Here is a 14,799-nt window from a genome sequence, read left to right as displayed (position 1 = left end):
TATACTTTGATGTGTGTTGCTGCAAGTCTCACAAAATCTTGTGGAAATGATCATATTCTCGAAAGTGATCACTCGTGAATACTACGCTTGGTGTGTTTTGGCTGCAGTACTATATGCTTCACTGTGATATGTTAGTGACACACTGTGACATTCACATTATTGGCACAGGTTGTGTGGAAGTACAGTGGAGTTTCTTTTGCTGGTCAGTGTAAAAACTACACTAACCTTTGTACGTGGCAATGGATAGATAATACAAGGTGAAATGCAGACAATAGAACAATAGTCTTGAAGCAGCAGCTTGTTTGTCGTGATAAGAAGCAAGTTGTCTGTGGTTGATAGCAAGTTATACTGATGGCAACCATATGTCCAACACGAAGCCCTTAACACTCACTTCGTGTGAAAAGATGATGTTCATGAAAAGAGTCATGCTTCAAGTATTATTTGCATATATGTGCTACTGAATTAAACTTGAGGAATGTTTCAAGCAGTGCTTATTTAGTCATTGCAATTCAGTTTTAGGAAGTTCACCACAACTCATTTAAATCAGACTGTAATAAAACAAAACTGTGGTTCTTCAGCAGGATTACATGGTCACATGGCAGATCATGCTCACAATAATAATCAGTCATAATCACAGTCAATGATCACAATCATAACATGATCACATCTCTTTTCTATTTTGTGCTGATAGCCCTTTATGCAGTAGGTTCCCTCAAGGAATGAAACTGAGTTCTCTGATGAACTAATAAACTCAGAGGCCCTTTCTTAGCCTCTGATAGATTCAGAGTACTGCTGTGATACATTTTTGTCTTGGAAAAAATTGATTGCAGTTTCACTATGTTAGTGATAGTATATAGCAAGCTATGTATTTCAAAAGAATTTAGTAGCAACATGGTGCATGCATGCTTTACATTCCATGCAACTAAATATCTTGCTAGAGTAGGACAGAATGTAGGACAAACTTGTAATACATGGTAATGTGCACCATTTTGGACTTGCAGGTCTCTTAGGCTGTGTGTGGTTTGTCTTCTGGGTTCTTATTGCATCTGACAGGCCAGAAAAGCATCGCTTCATTTCTCAAGAGGAGAAAAAACACATCGTAGAATCACGTGGTGCAACATTTTCAGTGCACAAGGTATGTTATCTTAACGTACTGGTATTTATTGCTGCTTTGAATTTATTCTTCGCATGAAGAAAAAGCATTTTGCAGATTGTGTCTCACTGACCTGCATAACACACAGACATCATCACCTTGTTGATGTTTCTATTTATGTCACCATCAACTTATATAATTTACCATCATGTTCTACTGTGACCATCTTTCCTGAATTCAAGAGTGTACATTTTGATATGACCACTCTTACCAAACCTTTTAATGCAGCATAAATAATTTGTTGTGTCCAAACACCATTGTAGCTGCAAAATTATTTTAGCTGCTATTTTCAGAAATCAACGTGCTCATTCACTAGCACATATGACCAGCTAGCTGCTGTTATATACATATTTTCTTTGTGCTATATCATAGGACGACAGAGCTAAAGAGCTCCCACATGTACCACATATATGGTCTGATTTTGGGCCAACCCAAATAGCTCACAAAGTTTTTTCTGTGACATATTTTCTTGTGCAAAAACATTTTTCACTGGAAAAATAAAGGAAACCAGTCAGCGCTGTAGCTGCAGCTGGCCATTTGGCTGACCACTGCTACAAATGCAAATGCTCGCCATGTTTTGTTAATGCACGTGTGCCCAGGCAGCTCAGCAGGCAGACTGACAGGAAATTATCCGAAGCTTCTTGCATATTAGAAACTGGTGATGAATACATAAGCACACATGTCTTTGACACTCACAAGGAAAGAGGTTTCACATCTGAACAGGAATGTTCGAGTCAGTGACTTGTAGTGGCTTGTTGTCCGTTGTTTTTTGTTCTTTGCTGGTTTTTTCGGACATTTGTTTGCACATTTGTTCACGTACGTGGTGGCCTCCTTGCACATCTTTGATTCATCACTAGCGCTCCACCCGGTCCCCTCTCTCTTCCCGTCAAATTTTTTATCGAGCTAAAAGCTATGTCACAGCAAAAGCAACAGCACCAACTATCCCAACTACCTTCTTTAGTTAGTTCACGAAGTTGTCTATTATATTGGTTGTCTGCAGTAGATCTTGCATTGAGCTGTTATAAAAAAGGGCCCCAAATGCTGTGAAGAATTTGGGCTGCTGTTGACATCAGGATACAGCATTGCATCCCAATATAGTTTGCCATTCTGACAGTGCAGCAGATGAAGTGGCATTTTGCTGCTGTCACTTCCTTTTAAACTGTTGCAACAGAACCTTGCGCAAGTAACTTGCAACTGTTAAACAAAACTTGGGACGCTTGCACTGTAGTGCAATTGGTGTATCAACTGCATGCCCATGCTGTGTTAGTTCCTTTGTACACTTGCCTTGCCCAAAGCTTTCAAAGAATAAAAAGGGTCAGTAAGTCATAGTAAATTTTGTACCCTTTTTATTTTACTGTTTCTTCCTTCCAGATGCGTTTAATGCCAGTAAACTCAGTCACCTTAATGTATTAAAAACCAATGGCATGCGACGCCATAGTCAGTATCAAATATAAATGCAGCACAACATGTGTCACAGCCCTGAATTTGCTTTGAAACCTAATGCTCAATGATTACAAAATAAAAGTTACCTTGTGCATATCTCATTCAAATGGACTATGGTTTATGTGCATGGTTATTTTTAACCAGTAATCCATATTTTTTTTTCTCACATCACATCATACCGGTTTCCTGCCAAATTAAGGCCAGCTGGGAGTTTGGCATGGATGCGGCAGTGAAAGCTAATGCCATGGTGTCACAATTCAGCCAGTGTTTGCTCCCTACGAGCGAGGCCATGAGCTAGCAAACAGATTCCTAGTACTTTCGAAGAGTACTCGCTTATGCAGCTTATGCCTTCTTCGATGTATCAGTTGTCAGGTTGGCATACATCCGTGAAAGATTTTTTAGAAGCTAACGCATGTCAGGCCTTTCTTCCAACAAGGGGTGTTTGGTTTCGTAGGTAGGGTTGCCTTCTTTATCATGGAGGGGGGGGGGGGGAAGCTAAGAAAGAAAATGGTGCCCTGGTGGGGAAGGAGGGGGAAGGCTAGACAGGCAGCAGTGCTGGATTTGTTATGCAATCAAGTATACATTCTATGATAAAAATATATATATATATATAGGAAGTTGTGATAAATAGTACAACTTAATCAAGTACTTTCCTGTTATTCCTGCTTTAGCAGCAGAGAGCTAGAAAGGAGTGTCATAAGAAAGGTTACATTAACCCTTCAGTACATGGTTACGTGCACCTTGGTATGCAGTTCAAAGCACTACAAATTTAGGCCACTATTGCATTTTTGGTGAAGTCAAGGAAGATAAGCTTACTTTGTCTTTTTATTGATTCATATCATTAACAGAGTATGTTTGTGACACGATATGACATGCTGTGACATTCACACTATTCATACAGATTTAGCGTGGAAATATAGTGGAATTTCTTTTTGGACAGAAGATAAAAAGAAGGTTTTCCTTAAGGTTTGTACTGAACGCATACCTTTTATGGGACGCATACGCACTTTATAAATGATGATTTACCCTTAGGCTGATAAGTAACACATGATTTTCATATCATTGAGTTTTTCAGCAACTTATTTTGCCAATTTCGCCTGTTTCAGGAACTTCAATGCATAAACTTGCTAGGAGCATACACTCCTCTTGTATATGTTATAGTAGTGCTGCCACGAAAAGGCGTGCATCACAATTTAATTCTTGTATGCATTTTTTTTTGTCATCTGGTGCTGCCCCATCCTTCAACACCTTTACAGGTTTTCTTGTGAACAAATCTGTTTCTTGTAAAAATTGATGCAACATTAATAGATCGTAAAACTAGATCAAATTCATGAACTTTACGAAAAATTCGGGAGAGTTGGCAGGTATGCAAGTTTCAGCTTGCACTTGCTCTTGTTGGAGCCAGGTAGCTCTTGCATGCAACTGTGCAGCCAATGTGCAGTCTCACAGTGCTGTAATTTGGGTAAAATCTGACTGTTTCAGAAACTAAGACATGTAAAAAATGCATTTCATTAAAGAAATCTTGTGCTGTAAAATTCTGCATAATTTATTTATGTTATTTAGGATAAGTATTCTTTGTATGGTATTCTTCAGGAAGAAATTGTTATGAATATTTCTGTCTCTGTTTCCTTGATGTTGACTATCCGGAACACTGCAGTTGTTGTTCGTATTACTTGTTATAAATGTTGAGAGTGAGTGTTTGTTATTCATACACATTCGTAGCCTCATTGTTTGCCCTGCTTTGAAAGGACAAAGGGGCCATCTGATGCTTATATATTGTTTTTAAAGCTGTCCAGAATGGGTAGCTTACTGACACTGAGTGACATTGTTCATCTTTTGGTCTTAGTCTGTGCCTTGGGCGAGCATACTGACGTCACGAGCTGTCTGGATGTGCGCCCTCATCAAGTTCTGTGGTGCATGGAGCTTCTACACACTGCTCACTGAGCTGCCCAGCTACTTAGCTGATGTGCTGCATTTTAACATCCAGAGTGTATGTACAACTACTCCAGTTCCTCCCAGCCACCTGTTGTGTAATTACGTATATATCTAGTCATCTATTTTAATGGGAACGGACTGATTAAAGATCTCCTCAAGTGGATGTGGCAATTCTGTAACATCAGCTGGATTACTTGAACGTGCATGCAGGCTTGCAAGACAACTTGCTAAGTGATGTTAGCTGATTCACAAAATATACAATGCTTACATGCTGTAGCATGTGCATGTTTATGAAATTTCCAAGTAGTACATTTTTCTACTTTCCTCTTTTTCTAGGCGCTTAATAATTCTGTAACATACTAAACTTTTTAAACTAAAGTTGAGTTCTCAAAAATAAGTTTAGGATACTCTCTAAATAGTATTATTGTGTATGAAATGCAGACACCTATCCTAAGTATCAGTAATGTATGTTATGATTTCCTGATGAGCACATTTTACTCATCATGGGTGCCAAGGCTGTTGACTGATGTGTGCCAGACAATCCATCGGCAGAGAATGTGTTTAGTGTGGGATAGCAGAAATAGAAGCAACAACAACAACATCCAAAAAGACACAAAAAATTGGAACTAGAGTGAGAGTAAATTTTGACTGTGATTTCAATCCTGTAGAATTCACCATACAGCCTCGATCTTAGTGTTTGGGAATAGTATCATACGTTTTGACTGTACAGTTTTAGACATGTTTGTGGAGGGTAAGAATTTTAGAGTAATTAGGAATACTTCAAAATGATGTATACTTGATTAATAGGATGTGGGACATCATTTTCCTTCTTTTTCTTTCTACAAAATGTGAAAGCATGTGCCCTGATGTGAAAAGTGCTTTGGAAAAGAGAGGGAAAAATGAACTCTGTAAGTATCTTCGGAAAACACACCTTGAGGAGTATTATATTAAATTTGCTGTCACTTTTGGAAGCAATACTATCCTCACAATTTGACACTGCAGCAGCCATTGTATCATATTATTCTTTACCATCATTCCCACATGGGCCTACATTTTGTCAATAATGTTTGAAATTGGTATAGTCAGTGACATTCCATCATTTTTTTGCCAACATTAAGGAAGATCCATTCTTCTCTGCAACTGCCAACTCATAGATTCTGCACTGTCATTATGCTGTGTGTCCTGAAATAAGTAAGATGAATATGTGGGGCCTTTTTTCGCTCTGTTACCTCAATTTCAGGATGGATCTCTGAATGCTAGTGTCTACTTAAGTCAGGTGCTTGTGGGCCTTGGAAGCAGCTACTTAGCTGATCATTTGCGAAGAAAGGAAATTCTTGGTGTGACAAATGTGAGAAAAGTTTTCGAAAGCATTGGTAAGTTGTCTGCATTTTCGTAGTACTAATAGCATCGTCTTAATTCTTGGAACATATGTGCGAGAAGTGTTAGCTAGTGTTTCAAGATAGTTCATTTTTTTTTATTTCAGCCACTGAAGAGGGCAGTGTGCAAACACATAAAAATGAATGAATGGGGATGAAAAAAAATGCATCTGTGCATGTGTTAGCATCACAAATGGATCAGAACTCTATGTAGTAAAAATTATCTGGAGCCCCTCGCCATAACTTTCTTCATATGCAGATTGTTACTGTGGGAATAAAGCCCCATAATATACATAATTGTAAAGAGACCTCTGACTATAGTGCACATTTGTCACAAATATATTCACTCAAGATATACAAAGGCCATGTATTTACTTAACGAGGAACATGTGCTGTTGGGCTATTCTCTCATCTGCAATTTCTGGCATGCTTTTGCATTGTTCTGGCACATTCTAATGCATATTTTGTACAGGTAAACTTCGACATAACGAAGTCGGTAAAGTAGGCAATTTGCTTCGTTATATAGAAACTTCGTTGTATTGAAATTCGATCTTTTATGCAAATAAGTACAGTCACCGATCCATTTACCTTACACGGAAAGGGGCCACAGAATTTTCCAAATTATTGGACAACCGAAAAAGACAAATTTGAGTGAGAAAACTATTCCTTTTGATGAGTTTGGGTGTCGGCAACGAATTATATGGTTTCGTGCTACGTCGACCATATCTTCACATCGGCGGTACAAATCAAGCAAAGTCAGCCACGCTTTCACGCTCAATCCGCCAAAATTTGGCCGATAGTGTCATCCGCACTGGGACGACACCACCTTGAAACGCGCCGGCAGCGGAGAGCGAATGCTTCATCTGCCTCTCACTCCAACGGGTCACCGAAACTCGCGATTACACAACCTCCGATATTAAAACGCGCAACAAGATATAGCTTACATGATGCCATGATGATTACATGATGCGGTTTCGGCACGCCCTCTTTGCACACGCGGCAGGTTCAAGTTCGGTTTATTTCAACATCTACAGACAGTGATGCTGCAGACAGTGGACAAAAAGCCTCAAACGCGTAGGTTACCTCTAAAGCAGGGTGCATGGCTGCGTATGCGCTCGGCTGCACTTACAGCCACGCGCATCCGTGGCCAAAATGCGTGCCAGAAACCGAGACGCACGTGCGCCAACTGAATCAAATGCCTTGTCTGATCTTATCGTAGCTGGACTTTATACGGAACATGATGCTGCTCCACTTCGGAGGTTGCTCTAGTCGCGCGGTGTGTGATTTCATAGGTGCTTTACATACAGCCACTTGTAATTCAATCCTTTCACCATATGCGTCTGCGGAAGTTTCCGTTCATTGTCTCGGTATTAGTTTGTGGCGGCAGTATAATTTCGTTATATTGAAATCGCATACAAACAATTTCATTATATTGAGGTTCTAAACACACGGTGTTCTATGGACAACAGGTTAAGAAAAGTTAAATACTTCGTTATATCGATAATTTCGTTATATTGAAGTTCGTTTTATCGAGGTTTAACTGTATTTGTCTGCAAAAGTAAGTGTTCTTGCTCACTTCATTAACAGCGTTACAGAAAGTGGGCGTAGGCTGGCGATTTCCCTGTGCTTTCTGTTTGTCAATGAACTCCTGATGTAGCAAAACCTTGCTGTAAAAATTATAGCTAAGGGGGAGCCAAAATTACTTCAGTATATTTATTGCTTGACCGTTGTCTATATTCATGCCCAACATTGTATACCGTGAGGGGGAAGTATGTTGCAGTCAGTTAGCATTGGGCAAGCCGAAGTTAAAGCATTGCTGCTTTTGTCAGCAGATTTAAGCCTAATTGCCACAAAGGGATCATAAATTTTATCTTCCTCATAAAATAAAAAAAGATGTTTATTCTGTCCATAAATTGAAACTTCCTGCTTTGTTATAACGAGATTTTAAATGTGTGGGTTTCTATGGAAATTTCAAGGGGAATTATCATTTGTTTGGTATATTCATTAGCTTGTTATAACCTCTTCCATTATATAACGAGGTTTGGTTTTAAACCAATTAGTCTGTACATATACCATTTGCTTCCTTGCAACAATGCTTCTAGCCCTGCTGGGGTAGCTTTTTGGGTATCTGCGAGTGATATGTCATTGAAAGGGTCATTTTGTTCATATTCAGTCTTTCCGAGTACATCATGACAGTGGCATGCACCCATGTATAAAAGGCAATGAAGTTGTCAATGTTGGCAATGAAGTGCTATGTGCATGACATCAGTGAAATCATTCCCCTTATTCTCTTGTCAAACAATTCCCTTTGGTACTGTGAGCTGTCTCCTTCGTCCCTATACTTGGGGATCCTGGCTGGTCAAGTGTGCAGTCGTGCGTGACCTGATGTTCTTATTGTTGCTGAATAGCTAGCACTCCTCCTGTCTGTGCCAGTGACATTAAACAACAACAACAACAACAACAACAACAACAACAACAGCAACAACAACAACAGCAGCAACAACAACAGCAACAACAACAACAACATTTCTTTAAGCGCAAATAGATAAATGGCAGGCGTATCACACTTCGGGGGCCAAAGCCTTTCTGTTATTCTGTAGACTTGTCACCGGCTATAGCTTAGCTTAGGTATCTCAGACTGTAAAATTCCTGAATACAGCTATGCACAAAGATGGGAGCATGTGGCAGCACTTAAAGCACTGACAGGGCAAGCTCTGTGTTGGTATTTTGGGTTTTTTTGCATGCCCAGGATAGTTTTGTCTGCATTCTTCTCTTGTGTTCAGGATTGCTTGGACAGGCCATTGGCTTGGTTGGTGTCGCATTTGCGGGCTGCGACTGGAAGCTTGCTTTTGCGATGCTGTTAGTTGCCTCCACATCTGGTGGTGCACTGTGCGGAAGTGAAAGTGTGCTACCTGTAGATGTGGCTGCAGAATTTGCTGGTAAGTTGTTTATTTCCCGTTTTGTTTCCTTGTCTATTTTTTTTCCATGACTAGCGTGTAGTATGAATGTGTACTCAACAAGTGGAAAGAATGTGAATTTATAACCTTTAAGCTTTAAAATCTGGTAGGAACTCTAGGGTTTACCTAAGAAGTGGCAGCTAGTATGTGGAATTTCACATGGACCCTCAGCTCACTGCAGTGCCTTTTCTGACATGTGCTGGAAGGCACTTTTGTTGATAAATAGGTTTTATCATCTGATAGGATAAAAGCAGGAGCGAGGTTCTTGTTTAGGCATTTAATGAAGAAAAATGAAAGTGTAGTATAGCCTCAAATAAACTATTACATGCGAGTATTCACAGAGGAAAACTAAGTGTGTTTCTTTTAAAGAGTATTGCGCAGTGTCTCATGTGATATATAGAAGTGTAGCGATGGTTTTCTGTTGTCATTATTTAGGGGCTGTCATGGGCCTGGTCAACTGTGTTTCCAACACTGCAGGCATATTTACACCTCTTGTTGTTGGCTACCTTACAGAAAGCAGTGTAAGTGGATATTTATTTTCAGTACTTATCATAAGTGAGAAGCAATCATCTGTACTGTATAATTGCCATACTGTATGATATTACCGGTGACTAATCATAGTGCAATTTGTCTTTGAGCTTGCTTCCTGTTGTGGCTAACAACCACCTAAACTGTGCTCTTGCTTTCTTAGTGAATAATACCGAGAGGCACTACATTTAAAATGCCACCTTAGCCTAATTTGAATTAAACTGGTTGATTTGGATCAGTTTTCGTTTTTTTACAGCACAAGATTTCTTTTCTGCTGCTGGATTAAGAGTAGGCTCGCATTTTCATCTGGTCATTTTGAATCAGCTTATATTGTGGCATATTGTTTTGTGCTTAATTTTCTACCGCCATTGCAGGGATTTGACTGGCAGTTTTAAAGCGTATCATTTCACTTGCATTGGCTGTGGATGACACCTTCCACTGCGATCCTGCATGGAATGCTGCATTTATCTGGTGGCTTTAAATTAATAAAACCCGAGCATTAGCAGACCCCTTGTTCAGGCATTCATGTAGCTTTTCCGAAATGACCAGTGAAATTATGTTGCCATTGCTGGAAATAAATTTCAAAGCACTGTAAGGTAATTTGTGCTCAGCACGGGCAGTGTTAATTAAGTCAGGCTTATTATAAATGAGCTTACTCACAGAGTTTATATTTGTGCACCTTTAATTGCATGTGACATGAGGTAGCATACTGAAACTTTCTAAGCTTCATATCAATTTTAATTCTCTGTGTACATATATTTGCAATCCTACCTGATTGAAAGCTAAATGTCATGTGAACACTGCATGCAGGAAACCACTGAACAGTGGAACAAGGTCTTCTTCACATCTGCCGGTGTGGTCACCTTTGGGGCAGTGGCATTCCTCCTTTTTGGCAAGGCTGAGGTCGAGCCTTGGGCACGCCAGCCATGCAGCTCCATCAATGACTCGTGCTCACTTCTGGTCCCCGCTGATGAGGCAGCAGGAGACAGCGACTCTGTCTCGAAGACTGCAGAGACTACATGACTGGTCTGTGTGCAGTGTTATCTGTGACATTACAGGATCATTCAAAGCTACCTTTAAGCTTGTCTGTTAACACCACTGCCACTTATCATGTAAAGATAAAATTGGGACCTTTCTCAATCTCTGAGGAATGGCTAACACATGTGTTACGACTAATTAAGGTAGCCTGAGCACCACTGAGTGCTAAGTATAACAGCATAAGGTAGAATGTGAACACCAGCTGATGTGGCATTTCATTCGGTGTGTATAGTACTCAAGGTGCAGATTATACCCGCTGTGTAGGTTATGTTCAGCACTGAAGGGGGGAAACATAGGATCACAACTCTGTGAGGAAGCTGATAAAACAGTAGAAAATTCTTTGGGAGTAACGAATAAAGTGATTTGAAGTCTCTTTTTCGCTGATACTGGCCCTGTGCAGAATGAGAAAGAAAGGAAAGAGTCTGCCTCCATTCCACCCTGTGAAAGTGGATTTACAACAAAGCTGTTGTGGGCGTTCAACAAGTATCACCACCGAAACTGGCGTTAGACGAGGTTGCACAAGCACCACCACCACGAGCGACTTACGTCATGCACACACACGTGTACGAAAGTGCAGCATGCACCTTCATTTTTCTATGCCCTCTGCCAAGCGCAAATGCCTTGTTGAACTAAATGAATGTTTAAAAGTATACTGCATCAGAAAATGTGTTAAGTACAACTTACGCACAAGCTGCAGACATGATAGCTTTGGGCTGTAATATGAAAATACGAGAAAACGAAATTATGTTACGCGGAAACTGAAAGACAAAGCCCTTTTTCAGCTGCTGCTTGAGGTCTGTCTGAGAGGCCGTGGCTGCTAGGTGGCGGTACTGTTTTTGGACAGTGTTTGCCATAATGTCGATTACGACTGCAGCACACATGTGACAGATGCAATGGGCAGAGCGCCCACACACCAAGCACAGATACACTGCGTGCACACGTTCGTCACGTGCGCATGCACATGTGCAGAAGCGCAGCATACATCCTAATTCTTGTAGGCCCTCCACCTAGCACAAGTGCGTTGTCTAATTAATTGAATGTCTCAAAGTTCAATGCGTCAGAAAATTCTCAAAGTACAACTTACACACAACCTGCAGACATGATAGCATCTCAAACACAGAGTCCCTTTCCAGCTGCCTTTCCAGGTCTGTCTGGGTGGCTGCAGCTGCTAGGTGGTGGTACTGTTTTCTGGTCGAGCACCCCACGAAAAATCCCAACCAACAAGAGGATAACAGCTTCGCTGTAAAAAAGATTGGTGGATCCAACACATATGTATGAATTGGTGATAAGTGAAGCTTTATTTGATGTTTACTGAAATGTCTTTACTTCACTTCTCCCAAAACTTCACTTCTATGTAGCTCAATGCTCCTTGCTCAACATACACTCTTGTCCCATTTTGCTCACTTCACGTCTCAGTGACAACAATGGTGTCCTATGGGTATCTATGGGCATCCACGGTCATGGCATGAGTATCCTAGAGACGTGTTGAATACGTCCTGTGGACGTCCCTCATGTTACAGTTTGGCTACACTTTCCACGTCCTGTGGACATCCCTTGCATATCCTGAAGGGACATTATGGGGACATGCTGCATACATTTTGTGAATGTATGCCAGTGCCTTTTGCGCAGAGCTTGCCATAATGTTAGTTATGGTCGCAGCACATCCTGTGTGACAGATGCAATGGGCAAAGGACCCATGCATGAAGAACTGATAGATTGTGTGCACAAATTACACATGCACCCACGTGTGTGGAAGTGCACGGCATCGTCCTTATTCTTCTAGGCCTTCCACTAAGTGCAAATGGCTTATTGATTTAATTGAAGTGTTTAAAAGTAAATTGCTTGAAGACATTCTAAAATACGACGTACATACGAGCTGCATACATGATAGTAGCTCTGGATTGTAATTCGAATATGCGAGAAAACACAATTCTCTTACCAGGAAACTCAAAGACAAAGCCTCAATTGGAGGACAAATATGCACATGTATATGCACATGTGGGATAACCTTGATACATTTAAAACTCGATCTAATGAAACCTGATTTTACAAACTTCCCTATCTAACAAAAAAATTTCCATTTCCCAGTAGGTACCCATACGGATCAATGTTGTCATAAACCCAAATTACTGAAACCAACTTGGCTACCAAACATAATTTAACGAAGTTTTTACTGAAATAAATGTGTGAAAAAGTGGTGATTTCTTTCTAATTTTGACACAGGTGCGTTTTTCTCCTAGCCTGCACTCTAACGCAATCGCATTAAAACATCTGGCCACCCTAGTCATGGCCCTAGCTTTATTTTGATGAGGCTGCATGCTGCGCTCATGCATGGAACAATGGACTTAGCAGTTGTTGATCCCTTGAGGCGGTTTGCTGGGACCCACAAGGGAACCGAGGATGCATTACAAGCACTTGTGGGCTATGAGAAGTGTGTGCACCCAATGTTGGTGAAGTGCACGCAGGCAAAGATGATGAGTTCTTTCACTACAACATACTAAATTTGCACTTCTCTCCAGAACACTGAGGCGTGTTTTTTTCCCTTCTGTTTTACGCACTAACAATTCGAGCCGGCCTTGCGGCCTTTTCACACACACAGGCCTGGTTTAGCAGCAAATACAATGCCGCAGTAGCTTTTAGGTGTTGCTATATTACAATTTTAAATTTCGAAGGACTGAACAATCCCTTTCTCGATTTTACGAACTTCCCGATTTAACAAAATTATTCGAGTATGGTCGTCATTTCGTTATATCGAGCCAAAACGGTGCATGGACATTGGGACATTATTCAGATGCCTTATGGATGAAAGGTTCTCACTGGGTTCTTCCTCCACACTTGGCTGCTTCTGTTCTGCCTCATTTTCTGCTTGTATGTTTGTGCACTTATCCATTCTAGGGGATTGACCAGGAACATTCACATACCCAGTGGCCCAAGTTTTTGCCTGCTTGGGAATGCACAGGAGGCACATACTCATTGGTGCCCAAGTTGTACAATCAGCCTGCAGCTGCCAAGTCAGGAGGAAACTGTTTAAGTTTACTACATGGAAAATGACTTTTGTCTGACAGATCTGTTGTATCTGTCTGTGCAGCTCACATTTAAGGTTGTAAAAAAGTATATGACAAAATGGAGATGCATGTTGTGTTTTGTATGCTCTGATTTAAAGATTATGTTCCCTGATGCAACGGAATGATTGCTGTGTCTAATGTCAACCTTGAGCAGTTTTTTTTAAGAACTTCGCTGCAGTTTTTGATGGCTGCTGTAGTATATATATATATATATATAGTGAAACCTCGTTATAACGAACAGTTAAAAAGTCGGAAATTAGTTCGCTATATCCATAATTCGTAATATAAAATTTCGTAAAAAAATACCTGCAAGAGGAGCAAAATTCAATCACAGAAGGCACAGCAACTCGAACGATGCTTAGTTGGGTCACGTTCATTTATTTACGCACAAAGAACTGCGTTATCGCGGCCTGCTTCTTGGTGTTGATCGCATTCCGTATCAAGCCCTGTTCAGTACAGCCGTGGTCGCTGAGATGTCGTCGCCACCTACGAAGTCTTCTACAGTCATTGTAGCGGGCATGTCACCAACAAAACGCGAAAAATCGTTCCAGGCCTCATCGAGCTCGCGGAGCTCTGCTTCTGCTTCGTCGGGATCGTCACCATCGTCACTTGATGCATGGGCTTCTGGTGGAACAAAACCTGCGTGCCGAAAGCAGTTGGCAATCGTTTCACCTTTCACACTGTCCCATGCCGCTTTGAGCATCTGGATTGCTCTTAGCAGGTCGATCTTCAAGTCTTGCTTCATACGAAGCTTCTCGAGAAGAGTGCCAATCAGTCTCCTCTTATAAACTGCCTTGAAGGCCCTGATGACGCCTTGATCTAAAGGCTACGGCTCTCGATGACGACGTGGCATCTGTGGCGCTGTCAGCGCCTGCGAGGTAGTCCTGAACGTTTGCTGCGCCGCACAACAGATTTGTAGTGCAACGAAGCCTGCCGCCTGCTATTAAAGTGAGGTAGGGCCTGGCGTCGCGAAGTTCGTTATATCCATTTTATGCCAAACCGCGTTCGCTATAGGAAGTTAAAAATACATGTGTTTGACAAAAATATTTCGGAAGAGTTCGATATATTCAATAATTCGTTATATGCGTGTTCGTTATATCGAGGTTTGACTATATATATATATATATATATATATATATATATATATATATATATATATATATATATATATATATATATATATATGTCACAGGTCGTGATGCTCACTTTTGCCTCAACCATTTCTTCTTGAGCCCTACTTTATTAAGAGATGAATCTGTACCTTATCATGTATCTCTGCTTACCAAAACTGTGCAATCCATTGA

General features: G+C 40.7%; 1 protein-coding gene across 1 annotated transcript in view; it reads left to right on the top strand.

Annotated features, from left to right (window-relative positions):
* Positions 1-14,558, top strand: part of LOC139057729 (sialin-like) — a 37,161-nt gene extending 22,603 nt beyond the window's left edge. The window contains exons 5-10 of the mRNA XM_070536477.1: positions 1,002-1,135; positions 4,443-4,586; positions 5,772-5,904; positions 8,691-8,846; positions 9,300-9,385; positions 10,203-14,558. Of these exons, the coding sequence (XP_070392578.1) occupies positions 1,002-1,135; positions 4,443-4,586; positions 5,772-5,904; positions 8,691-8,846; positions 9,300-9,385; positions 10,203-10,415 (866 nt within the window). The 3' untranslated portion in view covers positions 10,416-14,558. The remainder of the gene's footprint in view (positions 1-1,001; positions 1,136-4,442; positions 4,587-5,771; positions 5,905-8,690; positions 8,847-9,299; positions 9,386-10,202) is intronic.
* The last annotated feature ends 241 nt before the right edge of the window (positions 14,559-14,799 follow it).

The sequence above is a fragment of the Dermacentor albipictus genome, chromosome 3, assembly GCF_038994185.2.
Source record: "Dermacentor albipictus isolate Rhodes 1998 colony chromosome 3, USDA_Dalb.pri_finalv2, whole genome shotgun sequence".
In the NCBI taxonomy this organism is placed as follows: domain Eukaryota; kingdom Metazoa; phylum Arthropoda; class Arachnida; order Ixodida; family Ixodidae; genus Dermacentor; species Dermacentor albipictus.
This window is presented reverse-complemented; position numbering and strand designations above follow the sequence as displayed.